The sequence below is a fragment of the Denticeps clupeoides genome, chromosome 13, assembly GCF_900700375.1.
Source record: "Denticeps clupeoides chromosome 13, fDenClu1.1, whole genome shotgun sequence".
Classification (NCBI taxonomy): Eukaryota; Metazoa; Chordata; class Actinopteri; order Clupeiformes; family Denticipitidae; genus Denticeps; species Denticeps clupeoides.
Window position 1 is genome coordinate 5458754 of NC_041719.1, and position 22887 is coordinate 5481640.

The window sequence follows — 22887 nt, forward strand, 5'->3', positions numbered from 1 at the left end:
TCCAGTATATAATTAAAAAAAAATTCTAAAGAATTAAGAATCAATATGCTTTTATGTGTTTACTAGCCTCTAATAAGGGTAATTGATTGGCCAGACAGACCAACTGCAAGTCAGATCCCTGACCTAATGTGACCTTATTAGTATAATTATTATTATTATAAATCATCCTTCACATTTATGCTTTTCTTTTCGGAGGAATAAATGTCAATCAATTTGTAATCGTGAGCCAACGCTGCCACCATGTGGAATAAAAAGTCATCACAGTGCCTGCAACCAAGATGCACATTTAGAACACGCTTACAGTCTAAGATGAAAGAGCAGTGTTGAGGTTGGATGGACTGACCGCTTGGAACAATGAAGCAAAAGCTGGACGGCTCATGTCTTTTCGTATCACAACACCTTCTGTGCCTAAAATCACCTAAAATCAACCACCACACACAGAAATGAACGCAGCAGCTCTTTTCAGGCTTTTGGTAATTGTCACTGATATATGAGCACGAAGAAATTGCACATGACAGGAAAGACTGAGAACCTTGCAGCATGCCCATTTATTAAACAACGTTCCTGTTGGAGCTGAAAAGGGCTTTTAATAAATCATTTCATTAAATATGATGCAAATGTTCCACACCAAAGCCAATAAAACACCCTCTTCCTGAGGAAGGTGCTCATTATGATAGTGAATAAAACAGTTATTTTAGATTAATTAGACTTGTTTTGATTTAGGTGGAGAGGTATCGGGGTGCTGTGGGGCTTTTGGTTTTGGGCTTCTTGGAGCGCAGGGCTATGGAGCCTGTCAGCTCCAATCTGGAGCTGCCCGGCAGGACAGCCAAGGAGCAGGGACCGGCGGGGGGGAGAGTCCAGGGAGAGAGGAGCGTTTCCTGCCTGCCTCGCCTGCAGACAACCTCTCTTTGTTTCGCTGGACCTTTTCCCTCGCTTTTTTCACCCCCTCCGCTGTGAAAAAACACACGGGGGCTACCTCCTTCCAAGAGAAGAGGGGTCACAAACGCAAAAAGAGAGAGGGAGAGAGAAAGAGAGGGAGAGAGAAAGAAACAAGAGAGAAGAAAGGCAACAGTCTGAGGTGGAGGGCTGAAACGAACCAACAAGGGGTTGGCGGATGAAACGCAAGCCAGTAAATAGGAAATTAAAAAAAAGCATGAGCAGCAGATCATGCTACAGTTTGTCAGCGGCAAGAAGCGAAAAAAAGGATAAATTCTTCTTTGTTAAACGAAAAGTCCTAAAACCAGAAGTGGGCAAACTGCACTCAAGACAAAAAACCAAGTTGCTTTAATTATCATGCATAGAACCACTCCTGAAAAAAGATTAAACCCAAAAACTCAGGCTTAATTGAGCCTGGAAGTTAAGTGGCGAGCCGATCCCTGCTGGGTGGCGGGGATAAAATGGCCCCGTACAGGGGTACCGGGTCATGGTAAGGCCGTCTAGAAAAGCGTTTTGTAGCGAGCCTCTCTCGCTCTTTTTCCAGCCCCTCGCATAAGTGCAGCGAGTTTCCACTCCAGCATGGGTGTGGTGACTGCTCCTGAGAGACCCGACTGGAACGGCTAGTCAAAACAAGCAGCGAGGAGCGCGGCCAGTCTAGACCCGTATGGCTCTCCGGCAACGAACTTGGCCTGGAGGGTTCCAACCCAACCGTTTGTGTGCCCTCTGGCGCCGTTTCCTTTTTATTCTGGGTGTACGATGATACACGGACGGGAATTATGAAAGAAAATGAACACAGTGCTGCATTTTTACTCTCTGGTTCCCTGCCTTTCCCTCGTAGGCCCAGGTCGGGATGGATCAAAATCAGCAAAAATACAGTCTGTGTTCAAAAAGTAACCTTGAGCTGCTCTCAGATGGATATCACTTTATTTAATGGTTAATTCATGCAAAAACATATGTTTGGCTGGTCAGCTAGTTTTTTTTTTCCTGTAGGGTCGTTGGATTCTAGAATTGTCTTTCCCAGAACATGTGTTTTTTACAATACTTCTGCTTATCTTCCTATCCATCAATATCCATTATGGTGGTAGTAGCCTAGTGGGTAACACACTCGCCTATGAACCAGAAGACTCAGGTTCAAACCATTGTGTCCCTGAGCAAGACACTTAAATCTAAATTGTTCCTGTAAAAATCAACCGTCATGTTAATCTGTTCTTCACTTAGATTAGCAAACAAAATATGAAATCCCATTCACATTTTCCATTGACATCAGACTACGATGTAGGGCACAAACTGTGTGCACATGATGAGATTTCTGTTCATAAAGTACAGTAATATTCCCACAACAAATCAAGAAATGCATTAGTAACAGAATATGTGATGTCAGTGTTATAGAGCTATGGTAAAAAGATTCTTCAGGCAATGAGATAAACAGGCTTCATGATTTTTTGCTAAATCATGTTGGCCGACTTCATCTATTAGAGGAAACACACTTGCGTGTGCACACACAAACACACACACAAATATACAGAGTACTGAATAAATCTGCCCCGACCTGGGAGGCCTTGGGGCTCGGAGCTGAGATAAAAGAGGACAGAAGAGACAGCACAGCCCATTCATCTCCCAAAGCTCTAACCCACTGATCCATCCCACCGCTGAACAACCATGTGCTAAAACACTACATCTCCACGTTGCACATGTCTGTTACGGAGGATCACACACTTGTAGACAGACGGGCAGACACACACATACACAAATAAACTGCCATATGCAAAAAAATAAATTGTAGTTCGTATGCACAGCAGACATATAAACCCAAGGATTTATATACGTGATCACACACCCACACATACTGCATTATTCACATGTACACACACACCATCTAATCCGCAGATTCTTTTCCCCGTTTAATAATCACACTGCACCCGACTCCAGACAGTCTGGAAACGCGGTCTCAGGGTGGATATCAATATTTTCCTATACCCCTAGATCAACACAGGTCAGACACGCTCTTAACAGCACATGTTGGGCTGGAGCTGTTCTCAACTGAATGTGATCTGCCAGAAAGCAGCTTTGTTTTAAAGTAGCCTGTTCGAGGAAGAAGAAGCACAGAGGCCTGACGCGGATCTGAGGTCAGGGGTCAATCAGGCTTGACGGCCATATCTTATCTGGCTCCGACCACTGGACTAATGGGACTAATAGGGGAGCTCGGCTCTCATCATCTGTACAGGCGGCCCTGGGTATTCATCAGACACTTATCAGGAAGGCTTTTCCTCTCGCCCTGCCCAGACATGCCTGCTCCCAGTGCCTAGCTTCTATCATTATTATTTCAGATTTGCCCTTAAGTGTGTGTGGGTCAAATCCACACCTTAACCAGAACACAGAGAGTGGTTCAGGCACAGCCAGAATTGGCCTGTAGAAGCTGTAATCAACTACTTGAATTAACCAATGGATGAATCTACAGATACAATACAGAAATAAATGTCCCTTTGTAATCTGGAGATTATATATAAATTCTTATCATTAAAAATAATTATGTAAAAGCATCAGGTGTAATCTGGAGATGCTACATTAGGACAAATATAGGTATATATATATATATATATATATATATATACACACACACACACACACACACACACACACACACACACACACACACACACACCTATATTTGTCCTAATGTAGCATCTCCAGATTACACCTGATGCTTTTACATAATTATTTTTAATGATAAGAATTTTAATTGAATCCACAGATGCGGGTGAATCATACAGGGCACTATAGCTATATACAAATATGCTAAAGAACAGTTTCCACATTAGCAAACTATACAGCGAATTTGCAGAAAACAAACACTTCTCCTCTCCTCTCTTTTATGCCCCGAAACACCTGTTTCTCCAACAGGCCCTTCTGCAGCCCCTCTCCTCTCAGCCTGGTAAAGCCCATCCTCGCCTGTCCTCCTTTATTTCCTCTCTGGCCTTTGGGCTGCTTTGCTGGCACGTGCCTTTTGTGTTGCTAATTCCTCCCCTTTCTGCCAGACACTCAGGTATGGACTGAATGGGCCGACTCGAGAGCAACTATTATTTTTTTTTCCCCACACAAAAACAACACCTGCCACCCAGGCCATCTGGCAAAAGGCCTAAACATTGCCGCCGAACACGTAGGGAGAGAAAGAACGCTGGGTTCGAGAGAAGCCAATCATGGCATGCTGCTGTATTATCTTGACTTAATAAAATGCTCTCACTCTCTCTGGACGTCTCCATTCCCTTTTCACGACACAGACAGTGCATTTCTCCCCTTTTCATATCACCTCAATTACTTAGCAATGCAGCATACGTAAAACACTCTTACCTTCTTTGGCCGTGAGGCGTGGCGACTGGTCTGTGTGAGATGGGGTGTTGTACGACAACGATGAGCTACCTGCAGAACAAAGCAGGGGAGAGTCAGCCACCCTCAAACATGCATCTCTGTCCATTCCAATCACAAAACTATTAAAAATGTGTTAATAATATTTTGCCAGTAGAAAGAGCTGTTCAATAGCTTTCATATATCAGTAGCACTTACGCCCCTATGGTTCACACCGCTCGATTACGTAGCATTTTGACTTTTGACTTTAGTTGCAATGAACAAGTATGGTGGCAATTTAGTGATGATAATAATGATAATAGTATCATTGACAATGCATTCATTGGGCTCCCTGTGTCATACACAGATGTCCTGGGCGGCACCATCTTCATTTTTGCCACTGTTCGGCATTAAATCAGGCCGCTGGGAGAAACAAGAGAAAGAAAAGCTTCAGGAAGAGCCAGAGTCTTGGTTCGACGAGAGGAGTGTGAGGCGGAGGACCGCAGGGATTTGGGGGAGTCAGGAGTGGGAAGAGTCTGAACAAGATGGGGGAAGACGAATAACAAGGTATGGAGCCGGAGTTTCTCTCGTCCGGCTCAGGAACTGGTTAGGAAGGTGAAGATCGGGCCCACGGCAGTGGTCTGTTTTCTTTTTCTTTTCTTTTTTTTTTTTTTTCCCTCGGAGGGGTTGTGGGGGGTGGAAGGGAGGGGGCAGAGCACACATATTTTAACCTCCAGCCCCCATGCCCCCCAGGGTTCTGCACCAGAGGCCAGGGAACAGGGCACACATTGTGTTGGACGCCTTCCCCACACGGCAATCAAATGCTGCTGCACCCCCTTGCAAAAATATTACCACACACCCAACGTGTAGGAGAGGGCGAGCGAGGCAGACAAAGCCGGAGAGAGAAGTGCGTTTCCAAAAGAAGAAAACGGAAAATGAAACAGATATAAATAAAGAGAATAAAAAAGCTACTGAGAAAAACGTGTTTTTTTTCTCTCTCTCTCTCTCTCTCCATGCTTGTTTCACACATTTCTGTCCATCTGCATGAGTGCAGACACACATCGCGTTTTTCGGGGAGGGGGAGATTTGGCCGCTTGGCCTGTTTGTTTGGACGCGCCGCACGCCAAAATAACAAACCGATCCCAGCGATATGACGGCCGCCTCGGACCGCCGCAGCTGCTACATGGCCACCGTACTAGCATTTTCCAACCAAAAAGGACACTGTTGGAAGACAAGGATTCGTTTTCTGCAGATAACGTACTACCAGGATATGTCTGGACGGACACACACGCGCATAAACAGACAGGGAAAATACCGAAAGCGACCGTAAGTGGAAGGCCAGACATGCACGGTCCCACAACGCTGGTGCTAATCTGCCAACAGAATGGTCGAAATTCCTTTCAGACCAGAACCTAAATGGCTAAATTGCAGAAAGCGAGGGGAGAAAAAGAGAAGGGGGATACGGCCAAGAGCAAGATGAGGTGAGAAAGGGGGGGGGGGGGAGATATGAGCGAGAGAAAGAGAGAGAGAGAGAGAGAGAGAGAGAATAAATAGATATGGAGGGAAAGATACGGGGAGAAGGGAGGGGGTGAAACATGTTTATGGTCAGCGTAAACTATCACGGGGCTCAGAACGTCCCCACTTTGACTTATCGCTGCGGCCACTCCCTCCCGTAAATCCATCTTGGGACCGCCGAGGAAAAACCGACCCCTCTGCAAACGCCGCTGCATCGCGGCCACCTCTGGCCGTATCTGGCCGCCCCCCCCCCTACTTTTTAACCCCCCCCCTCCGCATTCAGCCACGCAGCACATGTGCTGCCGAGCCCAGGCCTAGCCAGGGGCGACGGTCCCCGCTAACAGTTCGCTAACAGTTCACTGCGGCCGCCACAACCCGCCCCCCCCTCCGCAGACTAATTTGAACAAATTCTCAAATTGCGGCCAAATTGAAAGCACATTGGCAAGCGAGCGGCGATCGCTTATAAAAAAAAAAGGTTTTGGCCGAGCGGCCGGCGCCGCGGCCAAAACCGTGCATGCTGGTGAGCGCGTGGCCCCTTTCTCCTCGCTCCTCCGCCTGCGACGTCGGTAAACGCGTTGCGTTCGTATTTCCCCATTCCTCCGCGTGAATCGGCAGGGGCGGAGCCGCTTCCAGCTCGGGCCCCCGGGGCTCCGGAAGCGCCCCGGCCCTTTTCCAGCGTGCGCGGGCTTAATGACGCTCGGAATGATTATCCGACTTTTAATAAACACAGCGAAGCGCGCGTACATGCATGCGTACACACGTACACAGATGTGCGGGGAACGGCCGGACGCGTTGCTGTCCACCATCTGGTCACGGGGGTGCCGGTTTTTTGGCCGAGCCCCGGTCACAGGACTGGTAATTGCTAAGCGTTTAAGCTCGGGGTAGCTCCGGTCTGGTTTGAGCAAAGCCAGAAGTCTTTGTTCTGGATGTTTTGCAGCTTGTCTCTGATTGTGTTTGTTTGTGTTACGGGAGGAAAAAGATCGGCTTCAGTTTCAAATCTCAAGCCCTGGGGTCCGAGAGCGGACCCCACCCGAGCGCACGCAGTCCCTTCGCGACTACACACAGACACACAAACACACACACACACAAGTAAGTCGATGAACCTAATTCAAAGACCAATGGCCGGCCGGTGAGGCACTGGACCACAGCCTTCTTATTGGCATTTTATTTTGCTCGGGACGTCATCCAAAGCAATTTAAATCGCAGAGCAAAGGATTCCGAGACATTTCTTCTGTCTCCAAAACACACAACAACTAAATCAAATGGAGACTGGAAGCGGGAGCCACAATGCACTGCGCCTAAGCCTAGCTAAGTCCCCGCGGCAACCGATGCCTAATGAAAACTCACTTTCCCAAACAAGACGAGCGTGGCAGTCGGAGACAGCGACGTTCTCCTGCCGCTCACAAAGGGCCCGTTATGCTCGGAGCGCTTCGGCATGCTCTTGGCCTCGTTGCTGACCGAAAAACGTTGACACCCACAGAATAAAGTTCCCATTACATCACATCACAGCCCGGCCCTGGAGGACCGCTGGAGACGTCAAGACTTTAAGGACCCCGCCCGCGCTTAGCACGTGTCATGAGGGCCGGGGCCACCAGCTCTTTCTCACTCCTGTTTGTTTGAAGCCCCCAGCATCTTTAGCCCAGCATCCAATCAGAGGCTGAGTAGGTATATTTACAGCTTCGCTCCCATGCCCACACATTAATGCAAACAAAACTGCGAGTGTCCAAGTGGGATCTGATGGTCACCCATGGCAACGGCCCCAAAGTAGCTGTACGTATTCCAGATGACCCAATCAGCTGCACACAGATGCTGTTCATCTGCTGGACATCTTGCTTATAGATGGCATTTGCATATTGGGAGCGGATTGGGGCCTTCTTTCTCCCAGCCAATATCTTGCTGCCAAAACACGCAGAGCCCTAATGTAAAAAAGCCCTCTTTGGAGAGGAAAGAAGAAGAAGAAGAAAAAAAAAAGAATCAGCCTCCACTGTAAATTAGGGATAAACTTTCCCGTGCAGAGAGCCGAAGAGGGCCTCGCACGACTCCTGAGGCGATGCACCTGGGCCTCATCGCAAAAGAGCAGTATGCGGTTGTGGGCACTCGTAAGCGGAGAGGGCTTGGAACGGAATGGTTATTTAAGGGGGATAAAAACGAAAATTCTTCATGGCTGTGTCAGCTTTGCCAAAGAGAGCGAGACCTTGGTCAAGACTTGGGAGCCCAATTGCCTGTGAAAAGGCTGCTTGTCCATAACTCGAGAAATGCACCCAAGGTAGTCCAATAGGCCAACGTAACAACGAGATCATTGTCCGGCTTTCTCACCAGTGAACGCAAGAGAACAAAATAAAGTCTATCAAAGCACAAGAACTGCTAAATGAGGCTTTGGTAAGCACTGGCAAGCTCCAACACAGACTTTGTACTAGAGGCCAACGAGACATGGTTCCGCTTGTAACACATACACTCCCAACGTTTCACATTAATGTCCTTAGTCATGCGTTTGGCCAAACAGTAACCATCCACAATCCGGTGGAAAGCACTTACTTTCCCTGAGGTAATTGAGATGTGAGAGCAGAACCTCGACGTTGTAGACCGTAGTGAGCCGAAGAAAGTCCTCTTTGCTCATCTTGCACAGCTCCTTGCCGTCCGTGTTCTGAAACATGGCCGTGTCGATCTCTACAAGCCCGTACTCCTTGATTGCCCATTCCAGCCATTGCCGGACGTGGTCTGGGGACCACAGAGATGGATCTGGAAAAACATTGAACTGATCAGTCAAAAATGGACATTGCATTCACATTATTCCCTTTAGACAAGGTCGGCTGTCTAATTCCAGGATGCCAGTTGCCTCATGGGTAACAAACACAGACATGAAAGTTGCAGGATCAAGCTCCACTTACAACCACTGTGTTCCAATGTTCCCCCAGGACACTTAAGACTGAGCTTTTCCAGGTAGGCTGTCCATTCAAAGATTTTGCCAAGTCATTTCCAAAGGGTTTTTTCCTTCAAGTCCACACGAAATGCCAAAATGATGTTTCTAGTTTTATAAGACATCTCTGAATATGCAAATGTACTGTTAAACCTTTATGTCCAGTTATATATTCCGTCTTAAGCTGAATGAAGGAATTACACGGCTATCCAAGGCCTTGTATCCACTATAAATGACAAATTCTGTCAAATGCACTGGTCTTGTATCCTGTGGAGTGTTTGTGCTGCGTGTCCCTTGGCCTACATCATTGCTCGTTAATAAAACCAAATCGTCCCGGGTCTGCCAGAGATTAATTAAAACAGCTCATGCACCACGCTGTAATAAACTGTGAGCGTACTAAAGAAAGGCAGGCATCATAAAAAATATTTATGGTGAATTAGCATGCTGCTGAACAACACGCGGCTTGTTGTCGGGCTACTGCAGAGTAAATAGGGGAGAAATGATTGAATCAGAGTTCCACGTTCCAAAACCAACATTGACAGTAAATGTGCAAAATGCAAAGGATTTAAACAGCTGCCGGGACAATGATGGACGTTACCTGCAGGGACAATTACTCTTCTCTCATTGGTAGTCATGTTTGGGGGTGGCGCGCTCTTCTCGTCCATGTAGGTTCCATAGCCCATCTGACTTGGATCCGAACCGCCCACCATCTTATTGCATTTGCCCACGCTGCAGTCCACCGGGGACTCCCTAACACACCAAGCAGACAGCAAGCATTAAAAATAAACAATCTTAGGGAAAGACAAAAAAGGGAAAGGCCGGCAAATAAATCAACCGAACAATGGTGGAATAATAAAGACGACCATGAGAAAAGTAATTTCATAGGCAGGACTTTACTTTTCAAGTAAAGTTTCTTCAGCGTTAACTGTAACTGTTAACTGTAGAGGCATTTACCTACAGTAAAGATTATGAAAAACATAAAAACTGCTGCAAAAAGCAGTCTTATTCTATACATCCTCAACATCATAAATTCACAGCAATTTATGTTGTCATAATAATCATATATAATAATGAAATAATAATATATTAACATGGCAAGCGTTCATCTGCAGCCTTCTACATTTAAATTGGTATAAAGGTTTGTATCTTTTGTAATGCTGCCAAATGAGGGGCCGACTACAAACTACTGCATGATGTGCAAAACATAGGGAAGAAAATGAATACAATTATCTTCTTGAGGCATCTCATGGATATAAATTAAAAACCATCACTGAAAAACAGAAATATATATATTTGGTTTATTTTGTGTGCCAAATAAATCTTTCAATCACACCTTTTCTGGCAACATAAATGAATTTGTCTACATAATAATATGATCAATGTGGCCAGCCCTGGTTCGCCCTTTTGCCTCATGCCCCCAAAGATCTGAGTCTTTAGACATAGTCTCCTGTTGCCTTTATTTACGGTGAAAGCGGATAATGATGATAGCCGGACGGAACCCGTGTGTGTGGGTGAAGCGCTGTGGCACCTGGAGCCGTTGATGTGATCATACTCTCGCTTGACGTTGACCCGGGAAGGCTGGTTGATCCAGTCTTGTTGGGGGGGTATGGGGTTGATCTTGTGTGGCTGTCCGTAGTCCTGGGCGCCGGATGCAGTCATGTCTGTTTTGGGCAGCGGGGCGGCAGCAGCGTAAGGAGGCTCAAACAGGGACTGGTCTTCACTCACCACAGACAGCGCCTCCTGTGGGAAAACGGAGGAAGCGTCACATACAGTTCATAATTCATGTCCAGTCTTAAATGGGACTTAAAAACTCTGCTTGCTGACATCAGTCCTGACGCAAGCGGTCAGAAGTCGACGGCTGCATTTCGGAGACCTCGAATCGCACATCGCTCCTGGACAGAGCCAAAACAGAAGCCCAATGATCCTCCGGAGGTCGCTTGTACTCTGACCTTATTGCAGGGGCTCAGCTGGAGCACTGTAGCTTTATTAAAGAAAACAAACGGAGGGACGGGCCCCGCCGGAGGAGTCCGTGTCTCCCTCGCGCTTCCTCATCCTGTAGCTCCGGTGCACACACCCAGGCTTCTGGAAACGCATTCTTCATTCACAACTTTCGCCAAAACGAAAGAAAAAAAAAAAAAAAAAAAGCCGCCGGTGTCCAGCAGAACGCAACGCACTTCCTGTCTGCCGGCCCAGAAGCACCTGCCCAGGCGTGCACCTGCACACCAGCACTGGCCCCCTGCAGGCCGCAGCCCCTTCAATCAAACAGGGCTTCTGGGATCGACAAGTGCTGCCTGGTTTTACTGTTGCCGGAGGCACGCGCAAGCCCCGGTGCGGAGCGGGGTCGAGAGCTCACGATAGCTCGCCAGTCACGTTATGTCACGGTGAAGCCGTCCCCGCTATCGCACAGGGCCACGCCGCCGAGCCGCTGGACGATTACCCGGCAAGAAGTGTGGGAATGTGCCACTGGTGCCAGATAAGGGCAACGCTGCTATTATGACTGTTGCACGTTGCTCTTACACAGACGTATCAGCCTGAACCATGTAATTCATGATTGGCAGTCATGCTTTCCCAAGATTACAGAGGGTTTTAAAAATAGGACGAGCTCGTTCCATTCATATGCGCTGCAAGCAGCGTGTCTGCTTCGACGGAATGGTCCGGAGCGATATCTGCAGCGAAAGGCTCACAAAAGTCGGGCCAGAAAAATAATAGCCATGAATGCCAAGCGGACGAGCCATGCGCCACCTCAACAGGCAGGAGGGTCTATATTTACCACGCCCGGCAGAAAGGAAGCGGGAGAAAACACCTGGGTGGATTCATCATTTTCCAGAATGGACGCATGTAGGTGGTGGTGCAGATGGCATTCCTGCCTTTTGTTTGAAGAGGAAAAGGAAACCTGACAGGAAACCAGATTGTGTAAAGCAGGAAACCCTAACCCGAACCCCCCACCCCCCGCCCTCTCGGAGTAGGTGAAGGCAAAGTGCAGATAGGAGCCAATCAGGTAGCTGCTCACACGATTTCCCAGTAGTTTTAACAGATACCGCACAAATTCTTATCCTTGAAATTATTATTATTATTATTATTATTATTATTTAACCATCATGTGAAAATATAGACGCGCAGACACGCACCCAGACCTCAAGAAAACGCCACACCCTGAGCCGCTGATAGACCCCCTGCGCCGGTGACTCCTGCTGATCTGGTGATCTTAAGAATTGCAAAACGATTGGATTCCCTTTTTAATCTTTAATCACGTGCATCTACACAGACTGCGAATTTTAGGATGGATCGAGTTTATACCTGTGTAATAAAGTAGTAATAACCAGTTAATAACTCGGTTTTTAGGGACGTCTTGTCATCCAAACCAACACATTTGGCTGAGGACCGATAAAGCGCAGTTTCCTTTAAAAAAAAAGTTCACGGCGGTGGAAAGTGTTCCACGGGTGACGCGCACCCCAAGACCGGCGTTAAAACCCGTGAAACGTCGCGTCGAGTTTGCGACGGGTGGGCAGGGCTCGTCCGCGCTCCGCGTTCCGACCCGCGAGTGGCGAAGCGGATCACCGGGCGCGACGCCACCGTCTCCGCGCCCACGCGCCGTAATTTCACGCCACGACAACGCGGCGCGCAGACAACGCGGCGCGCCGCTGGATCCCTGACGCGCGCGTCCCGAGCTCCGGGGACCGATCCCGCATCCTCGCTTCAGCCGAAAAGGAAAAGGAAGCGCGGCAGATGGAGGAGGGAAAAAAAGAGAAGAAAAGAAAAGAAAAGAGAAGAAAAGTTTTTTTTTTGGAAGCTCCCCACGCACACCCCGTCCTCCGCCCTTACCTTAATAGTTCCGTCCATTTCGCGCGATTTCCAGCGGACCCCGACAACATTCCCAACATGACACGGCGCCCCCGGTACGTCGCGCGGAGTGGGAGCCCGTTAACCGGATGGTTTCTCTCTCCCCCCCCCACACACACACCCACACCCACCACCTTCTAAATTTGGGAAGTGAAGTCACTGCCGCCGCCGTGCGCGTCGCGGCTGGCCCTGCCTTCGTCGCGGCACCGACAAGCAGGATGCTGGTGTCCCGAGGAGATAAGCGGCGAGAACAATGCCTCTCTTCCCCCTCCGAGCGCTTTTCCCTGGAAATTATTTACTGGAGCGCTGCCACCTTTTTTTCTGTCTTTCTTCTTCTTCTTATTCTTCTTCTTCCCATTTTCCCTGGTTTCGTAACGCGCGGGTTTTAAAGCACGAGTTCCTGCTCCTACATATCGATCTTCGGAAAGCGCGACGGTGGGTGCCCGCCGTGGCGGGTCGTGTCGTGTTCGTCTCACGCATCACGACGCATGAGGCATCGTGACACACGGCTTCACCAACACGTCACGCTGCGTTTAAAGTGAATCTGCGGCAGCGTCATCTGGTCCAGAGCGACTTACGGTCAGCAGTGACAGGGACAGTCCCCCTGGAGACACTCGGGGCTAAGTGTCCCGCTCAGGGACACAAGTGGGGTTTCAACCTGGGTGCCTTGTGGTTGTCTCGCCCACTAGGCTTCTACCGTCCCGTTACATACATGAATGAGGACGTGGATGACGTCACATCACGACACGTGTCCTGGTTATTTATACGCAATTGTGGTAAATTGCGTTACTTATTGATTATGCAGCAATATTAAAGTTGAAATCATGGAGGGTCCCCACCCCCCACAAGTTCTCCACCTTCCAAAATAACCCTCATCAATTCAGCCGCACGGCCGCAGACCCCCAGACCGAGAGGGGCGCGCCTGGGGGAGAACCCCCCACCCCTCGGGACAGCCACATCTGGATCCTGCCAGGGGTCAAGGCTCCTCCTGTCTGGGGCCGTAATTAAGGCGGACACCTTATTTAACCGTTTCGGCGCCGCTCCAGATGCGGGCCTAATCAGACGTGATTATTATTAATATTATTATTACCATTATTATTATTAATAAAACGCGTTTGGAAGGCTGGTCTGAAGGTGGTCTTGGTGTTAAGGTGATGTGACGTATGTGTGGATGGGTGGGGGGATTTATCAGCATGTGTTTCCCTGGAGGGGGTGCCGTAAGTGCGCTATTGTTTTAATTAAATCGACATTATCTCTGGTCGAAGGCCGAGACGGGGTCCTGCAAGAAAAAAAGGGGGGTGTGGGTGTGGATTCTTCTCGCGATGAGAGAGGTGACCTCATAGTTCGCCTTTTCGTGCTCTTCAATCTGAAGAATCTTTAGCAAACTAAGCAAAACACAATCCACGTTAAAACAGTAGTCGTCATTTTAAACAAAATCTTCTGAATTCAAATGGACTCTAGCATCCAAATGACAAGTCTCAGTCGCGTCGCCATTGAACAGAAGGTCACTCATTACTTAAATTCATTACAGGCACAAAACACTGAAGGCTGATCATTTGCAAAAAAAAAAAAAAAAGAAAAATATGTCGCAGTGTCTTATGTCGGTCATAACCGGATATTGGTACATATTTCTATATTTCACACATGAAGCTCAAAAAGACCCTAGCATTATATAATGGAGTTAAATAACTAAACCCGTTACACGTGTCCACCACGTAATAACAGTTAATAATAAGTAGGCGTGACGAGGCTCGTTGCGGGCGTCTGATTGGCCAGAACCGCGTAGTAAACGCGGTACACCAGGTTTACACAGCGCGCCGCCGAACATCTGGCTCCACGCTGGAGCCCGACAGCCAGATCTTTCTCCCAGCCGGTAGCGGGGAGAGGTGGGCGGCGGAACCAGATTGTGCAATTATTCCCGATTATTCGTGACGTAATAACGTAAAAAAAAAAAAAAAAAAAAAAAAAAAAAAAAAGCAGCACAGCACACGGTGCACACAGTGAAATTTGTCCTCTGCATTTAACCCATCACCCTGAGTGAGCAGTGGGGAGCAGTGTGTGGGGGCGGTGCTTTGTTCAGTAGTCGGAAATAGGATCAAAATTTCATAAACAGAATGTGGGAAATTTGTAAAAACCGTCCGAATGTTTAGGGCCCGTGTCCTCGCTTAAAACGACGAAAACGGGTCGGAATTCCAGTCAAGAAGTCCTTCATGCTGGACATTTTATTATTATTATTATTATTATTATTATTAAAGATGGAATATTTGCATACAGGCAGAGAGGAACTTTATCAGCAGCAATTCCAGTGGAGCGACACAAGCTTCATTCAATTTAGAAAAAAATTATATTAACGATTTTACGAGATTATTTTAGTTGAGCTGAAATTAGTGCAACAAGTAATCAATCAACAAATCTGACCGAATTCAATTTTTTTTTCAAACTTCGTCAAAGACTATTATTCGTTGTTGTACTTATTCTGTTAAAATTATTAAAATGTATTTTTCATGAAAAAATACATTTCTACAAGACAGCTATAAAGATCGAACCTCTCGTTTTGTTCTTTAGATTTAAAGTTTTATTTAAGCACCCTCCACCCACCCCTCTCTCCCCTTCTCTCTCTCTTTGGCACAGACGGGGGCCAAAAAAAAAAAAAAAAACCGAGACTGCTGCACACAAACCCAAACTGTCTGGCCCATTTGCTCGGGGCCATAATTAATTTGAGATTTATTTTTATTGGAGAGCTCGAGTCTCGCCTGGCCTTAACCAAACAAAAGCGGCAGTGGAGCGCGGACTGGCCCGGACGGAGCAGAGCGGGTCTCGGGGCGCGACCGGGTCACATTCTGACCCGGTGTCCCTCTCCGCGCACCCCGAGACCCAACCCCCCCGGACGCGGAAACGGGCGGGGCGCACGGTGCGTACCGTTACGCGTGCGTATTTCATGGAAACGTGAAATATTATTATTATTTATAGGGCTCCGTTTCGAGGCCTGTGTGCTTCTCTTCTCTCTCTCTTTTTTTTAAGCTGTTCAGCAGGGGGGGAAACGACGCTTTATTTCAAAGCGAACGTTCCCCGACGCATTCCTGGGCCCCGAAACAAATCCGACACTGTTCCCGGACCCCCGTGCGTCCCGCGAGCCGCACAAAACGTCCCTTCATTGCCGAGGGCAATAAGTCTCCGTAACATAACAAGTCGCCGCTGGAAGAAAAAGGAAGAAATATGGTTCATTATATATTGTAAATTGTGTACAACAGTCCGTTCTTCGTGGGCCGATGTGTGGAAGTTCAAGCTGGACGCCTCGACCTGCCATGTGTCCGCCGTGTCTACAGGCCAGATTGTGTTTAAAAGATTATTCAGAAGAGTGGGGACGAAGCTGTCTTACCTTGACGTAAGACGAGGTGTCAGGGACGGTCTGAAACATGGTCATTGGACAGAAGGCCCGAAACCTGAGCGGTCGATTAACGGACCTGGGGAGAAAAAAAAAGACACAGACAGAACAATCTGATGACGGTTCTAATGGCAAAAACGCGGGAGAGGGTTCTACAAAGGAGGAGGTTTTACACCGTGGTTACTCCGATCTGATCTGGTGAGCACCCTGGGCTCCATTCCGTGCGACCACTTCCACCAAAACACCGCGGAGGGGGTCAGGCAGGGTTCAGGCGACCAGTACCCGCTGCCGCTCCTCCCACTACGCTGTGAACTCAAACGCAACTGGCTGCGAAGCATGTTTATGTTGCCCCAACTTCACGCCTCTTCCACGACTACGTGGCCGTCAACTTTTTTTTTACATTGTAGTTACACTGTTGGCATAGAACTGAGCCAGTCACAGTCGAAACCAGTCACCGTGACGACAACACCATCACCACCACCACAACTGCATCATGGGGCAGTGGTTGGCCTAGCGGCTCTGAAATCAGTCAGAAGGTTGCCGGCTCGAATCCCGACCCGCTAAGGTGCCACTGAGGTGCCACTGAGGTGCCACTGAGCAAAAGCACCGTCCCCACACACTGCTCCCCGGGCGCCTGTCATGGCTGCCCACTGCTCACTCAGGGTGATGGGTTAAATGCAGAGGACACATTTCGTTGTTTCACTGTGTGCTGTGCTGCAGTGTTTCACAATTACAATCACTTAAATTTCACTATCACTATGGCACTAAGTCAGTCACGGTCATTAATAGGCATCGGATAATGTGATCATGATGAGTAGTAATTTAGCTACACTACAACGACCACTACTACTACTACTAGTAACTAACACTACAACTACCACTACTACTACTACTAGTAACACTGCTACCACAGCACTAAGTCAGTCACAGTCAGTACTAGGCATACAACTAGTCTACTAGTACTACTAGTAACACTGCTACCACAGCACTAAGTCAGTCACAGTCAGTACTAGGCATACAAAGAGTCTACTAGTACTGTTACTACTAGTAACACTGCTACCACAGCACTAAGTCAGTCACAGTCAGTACTAGGCATACAACTAGTCTACTAGTACTTCTAGTAACACTGCTACCACAGCACTAAGTCAGTCACAGTCAGTACTAGGCATACAAAGAGTCTACTAGTACTATTACTACTAGTAACACTGCTACCACAGCACTAAGTCAGTCACAGTCAGTACTAGGCATACAACTAGTCTAATAGTACTACTACTAGTAACACTGCTACCACAGCACTAAGTCAGTCACAGTCAGTACTAGGCATACAACTAGTCTACTAGTACTACTAGTACTAGTAGTACTACTAGTAACAGTTCTACCACAGCACTAAGTCAGTCACAGTCAATACTAGGCATCAGATAACGTCATCAGGATAAGTAACACATTACAATGGTGGCCTAGTGGTGGTGGACTAACAGGGGCAATGGTGGCCTAGCGTGTCAGGAATCACAAGGCTGCCGGTTTGAATCCCGAACCACCAAAGTGCCGCCAAAGTGCCACTGAGGTGCCACTGAGCAGAGCACCGTCCCCACACACTCCCCGGGCGCCTGTCATGGCTGCTCACTGCTCACCAAGGGTGATGGCTAAAAGCAGAGGACACATTTTTTTGCTTCACCGTGTGCTGTGCTGTGTATCACAATGACAATCACTTCACTTTCACTTCATGGTCAGTAGTACAACCACCATTACTACGATTTCCAGTCATAATAACATTAATAATCATTGTTGCTGATGAAGTCCCATAAAGCTGCAATCATCACGACCCCCATCAAGCCCCCATCCTCAGGCTACACACGCTGAAGCACTTTCTGCCTTAATAAGAGTCGGGGGTGAAAGGGCAGCTCGTGGACGGGGCTTCCCACAGCCTCCCCACCCCACAGGCTGGCATCCCACGCAGCTTTAGTTATATATCATTTGATTACTCATTTGAGTAATTAAGTGACCTGAGTATTTAATAAAGCTATTCCTTTTATTTTTAATATTCTGTTTGTCTCGTTAGGACTAAAAGCAGACCCATCCCATGTGGCAGTTAATATTAAAAATATTATCACCCTGTGCCGTCTCGACCCGCTCTCCATCCAGAAAGAAAAGGATTCCGCAGCTGCAGCCAATTAGGCGGCCGGAGGTCCGAGAGGACAAAAAGCGACAAAAAGTCTCTGCGAGGGACACTTTTTAAAACAAGTGTTGACTCCAGCAGCAGCGCGCAGCGGTAAAGTTAAAGTTGTTAACTGTGACGTTGGCTAAACAAACGCGTTACGACAACGATGCGTGACAGTAACGTGCGGGTGTAGCAAAGCCAAACACGACACACACACACACACACACACACACACACACACGCACGCACGCACGCACGTTTTCAGACTCACCTGTCCTGCGCGTAATGAGTCCCTAATGAGCGCGATTAGTCCCGTTGGAAGGACGCGGTGGGTGACAGCGCCTTGTTTGGGGAGCGTGTGAGTGGGGAGGGTCGCCGCGCGCGCGCACGGGCAGCCTGGCGGCAGCCAATGGGGAGCGGGGGACGGGGGCGTGAAGGAAGGGTGGGTGGGGTCCCACAAAACCAACCTTTATTTATTCACATCATTCAAGGTCAAAGGAAACGTCTTTATGGTCACCTCAGATATGATTATGTACACAGAGAGCCGAAATTGGGAATGAATTCATAACAGATAATGACATGTTAAAGTGCAATATCACACTTCTTTACTTTTCTTGTTCAAATGTTACCTACACTTTAATTCACTGCTAATCCCATTAAATCTATCTGTATTAATTATAATAACAATAAAACCAAATAAATAGTACATTTAATTACAATATGCTTTTATTAATACATTATTATTAGCATAGGTCATTAATAACATTAATAACATTATTATTATTATGGTCTATTTTTTTTTTTGGTGTTGTTTGGGTTGACTATGGTCGTGACCCTTTTTAGCCCCCTTTTTTTATTTAAATGATTTATTTTGTGACGCCTGCTTCTGATGACACCCATCGTTCTTCGGCTCCGGCTTTTCGCCCAATCAGATCCCTGAGCAGACCCACTGCAAGTCCGGCTGCTCCTGCTCCTGCTCCTGCTCCTGCTCCTGATCCTGCTCCTGCTCCTGCTCCTGATCCTGATCCTGATCCTGATCCTGCTCCTGATCCTGATTCTGATCCTGATCCTGATCCTGACGGAAGCCGCACGTCTCCAGCCAAGCGCCTTTCCTACACCGCGCACTTCACTGACTCCATTTCCTCCATCAGGGGAAAAGGGGCAATTTGCATTGAAGACAGCTGCTCAAGCATGAGATCTTCACTGGGCACCCCGAGTTTAAAAGACCCCCTAAAGATGCAAAAAAAATCCACCAATTAACAAACTAATAAATAAATAGACCACTTGTTAGTCACTTTTGAACTTTAATGTGATTATTAGAATTGCTGGTGTATTCCTCTTGTAAGTCGCTTTGGATAAAAGCCTAAAGTAAAGTTATTATAAGCTTGTATGGGCTTTTAATATTCGTACAATGGAAATAAGAAATTATTTTTCTACAACTGAATTTCCATCCAGAAGAATTTTACTGTAAATTGGCGTTTAAAAGGTTGATTGCGTGTTTGTCTTGGCATTTTGGAGACCGAACAGAACGTTTGTTTTCTCAGCATTGCACAGGCCCTCCTGAACAATGGGCGGAAACTGCAGCCTGTTTCCGCCGGAAACGCGTCTGATAAACTCGGATGGATTGTTCAGCTCCCGCTAGATTAATCAAGCCCCTTCAGAAAGACCAGAAAGTTCTCCTGGAGGGTTCAGGACCTGCACTCTGACTGGTGACGGTGTTCCAAATGCCCCCTGATGAGAAACCAGGGACCCTATAACTAACTGTCCATGACAATGGAGGAAATACCAGACATGAGGGGCTCAGAGAGCGTCACCAGTGTCGCCCAACAACAGCCAAACACAACAGGAGATTATTAACAGGCCTGGGGGGGGGGGGGGGGGGGGGGGGGGTATTTCATGTGCAATAATCCTCGATTTCCATAACCGCTTCGTCCTGTTACTCAGAGTCGCCCATCCCGGGACACCAACCACTCACACACTCGCATGTACACACAATTCAGGGTCGCCAATGTGCCTCGTCTTCATGCCTTTGGGCAGTGGGAGGAAACCGGAGACCCTGGGGGAGGACAACATGGGCAGAGCATGTAAACTCATCTAATGTGGGTTTCAGACTCACTTCCTTGGAGGTGCAAGGACACATTGCCAACGGCTGCAGATTTACTGTAGATACCGATTAAAAAAAAAAAAAAACCCTCACACACCCTTCTGAGCTCCCCACTCCACACAAAAGTTTAGCATTTAGGAATTCCAGGGGCGCACAGACACCGCTGATCATATCTGTGCTTATTTGTTTAGCCAGAGGAGGCACCCAGGGAGACATGGAGGGGAGATGGAGATGGCGATGGCCCGCTCCACGCCCTATTTCTCGGCCCTCCTGGGACGAAGCGAGAGGGAGACGGCGGCACCAGAGCAGGGCAGGGCCCCGTCGATCACATGCGCCCACGTCCACCTCGGCTTCTCAAGACGATAAGAGCTCAGGGTAGGGACCGCGGTCTCTCGGGGACAGATAGGGGGAGACTAATCTTACTTCTCTCCTCTTCATAAAGACTGACTTACAGTTTCGGGGCCGAAATGAGAGATAGAAGGATAGATTTACAGATTCCGGGTATGTAATATAAATTCGCAGACAGCGGCAAGAGAGAGAGAGAGAGAGAGAGAGAGATGAAAAAAAAGAGGGTCCGGGAATGGAAACCTTCAGTGTGTACATAGCAGACGGCTTGTGAGGCCAGTAATAATTTGGAAAGGGAAGTATTAAATTAAACCAGTGCAGTCGTTTTACGGGGAAACCGTTTATGAAGCCGGTGGCATCCCTATAAATTAACGGGGGGGCTGCAGAGCCACCTGATTCGCTGCTCAGGCCCATAAATACTCCATGCTAAGCCAGACCCTTCCAAAGGTCCCTTCATAATGCACCGACATGACAAATAGGAGCTACTGAAACCCCCATTGCAAATATCATCCCAAGGTTCTGAGTGACCGGCAAGAGGCACTAAAACCATTTATTAAGCATGATTACAGTGGTTACAAGCACTTAGAAAAGAAAATTATATTAATGTTGTGCACATTATTCATTGTAAATGTGTTAATAGTGCACACAGAGGAACTTTCACAGTAAGTGTTATTACCTGGGGGTAATTAATGTTATACAAAAGTAGAGATCATTCCGTTTGGTGCTATTCAAAGCCAAACTTGTCCGTCAGCAGACTTTGTGAAGAGCCCTCGAAGAAATCACAGGCTGTAATGAATATGCTGTCACCTCTCGTTTGGGGCTGCTCCCCTCACTCTGTAAGAAAGCGTTGTTCCCTGGAATCTGGCCGGGCTCTCAGGTTTTATGCTGCCATGCGTTCTGCAGGCGTTCACTCTGAGGCCCGATTACCCTCACCACACACACACACACACACACACACACACACACACACTAGGCACGCCTGACAGGCTGAACTCGGCATGGACTGCTCAGCAGACTACAAAAGCCATTCATCTGTGCCTTCAGACGGTCAAATCTGGTTCCAATAAAGCGTGTGGCCTATTGATCCTTTGCTCTGTTGATGCCGTTGCGCATTTTGCCCACTAGAGGGCTCGCTGGTCCAAGCCAGGAGCCAATTTGCAGAATTTACAAGCTCATCACTCTTGGATGTGGGGGCCTGTCATTTTAAAATTATGGTTCTCTTTTGTCACTTGACACTTTAGTGTCATCGTGGTCATGCTGAGGTTTAGAACAAACTGAAAGATTCCCTCACATGCAAACCTAATCTAGTTATGTCTAGCTTTTAAAAATAAAAGCAGCACATCCCATCAGGCTGCTGTGAGTGCACGTATAGAATGGCTCGTCGTGGTCACAGGGAACCCAAGTCTGGGCCCTTTGCTCACTCCCACTCCCTCTCCCTGGGGCACAAACAAAAGTGTGAAACGGGAAACAGACGTTTTCCAGTGTGCCGCTTGCATGATTATGCTTTAAACAGATGAAAAAAAGAAGTACTATTGTCAAATCAAAAGTTGGGTGGGGGGCACAAAAAGGGACATCCTTCAAGTAAAGCAAGCTCACGAAGCAGACGTCAAAGCACGAAAGAGAAAACAGTGAGAAAAAAACAGGGTGTGTGTGTGTGTGCGTGTGTGTGTATGTGCAAGTATGTCTGTGTGTGACTGCGGGGGCACTGCCCCAAACGCCTTGGCGGAACCACAGCATTCTTCCCTGCTTCTTAAAGTGACAGACCCTCAGCAAGCACATGTGCACAGCAGATGAACAACGCTTAGGTAACGTTGACAGAAGGTTCTGCAGGCGTTTGCGCTTCAGAGCTGGGACTGGAGGCCTATCCCGGGCCTCAGATGCCGTTTGCCTCCCACTTTCGTTCACTTAACGTCGAAGCCAGGGGTGAGACACTGTGTGTTAATGCAGATAGGGAGGCGCCAGTTGAGGAAGACAGTTGTCCCTCCCCTGGCCCACATGTCACTGTTTCAGTGTGAAGTTTCACGAGGGCAAGACCTTGTTTCTTCCAGACTATCTGGCACTCTGTGGTGTGTCAGGCTGCTGAGGGAGGTGAACTTCATTCGTTTGACTAACAGAGGGCAGAGTTGAGCTTTGAAAGGCACCAGGTGGCGCCTGGTTCTCAAAACTCAGAGACAAAACAAGACCAGAAATGGCCGATTATCTACTCACTCAGTGGAAAAAAAAAACGATTTCCTGTGTTTTTAATTAATCTACTTGTAGGTACCCTAATCTCCGTTATCTCTTTCATACACCTGATCCAAGCCCACAATCCATCTTGATAACACAGGAAGTAGAAACTGTGACCA

At 47.7% G+C, this 22887-nt stretch overlaps 1 protein-coding gene across 4 annotated transcripts in view; it reads right to left on the reverse strand.

Annotated features, from left to right (window-relative positions):
- The window catches only part of fli1 (Fli-1 proto-oncogene, ETS transcription factor), a 31464-nt gene that overhangs the window by 4119 nt on the left and 4458 nt on the right, over nt 1-22887 (reverse strand). Inside the window, exons 1-6 of one of the 4 annotated variants that reach the window (XM_029001681.1) lie at nt 18365-18480; nt 15930-16014; nt 10239-10450; nt 9309-9460; nt 8329-8532; nt 4285-4353 (exon numbers count right to left, since the gene is read on the reverse strand). In XM_029001681.1, coding sequence (XP_028857514.1) covers nt 4285-4353; nt 8329-8532; nt 9309-9460; nt 10239-10450; nt 15930-15974 — 682 coding nt within the window. In that variant the 5' untranslated portion in view covers nt 15975-16014; nt 18365-18480. Of the gene's footprint in view, nt 1-4284; nt 4354-8328; nt 8533-9308; nt 9461-10238; nt 10451-10534; nt 10814-12532; nt 12684-15929; nt 16015-18364; nt 18481-22887 lie in introns of those variants that run through there. The other 3 variants (XM_029001679.1, XM_029001682.1, XM_029001680.1) reach the window with 3 other exon arrangements.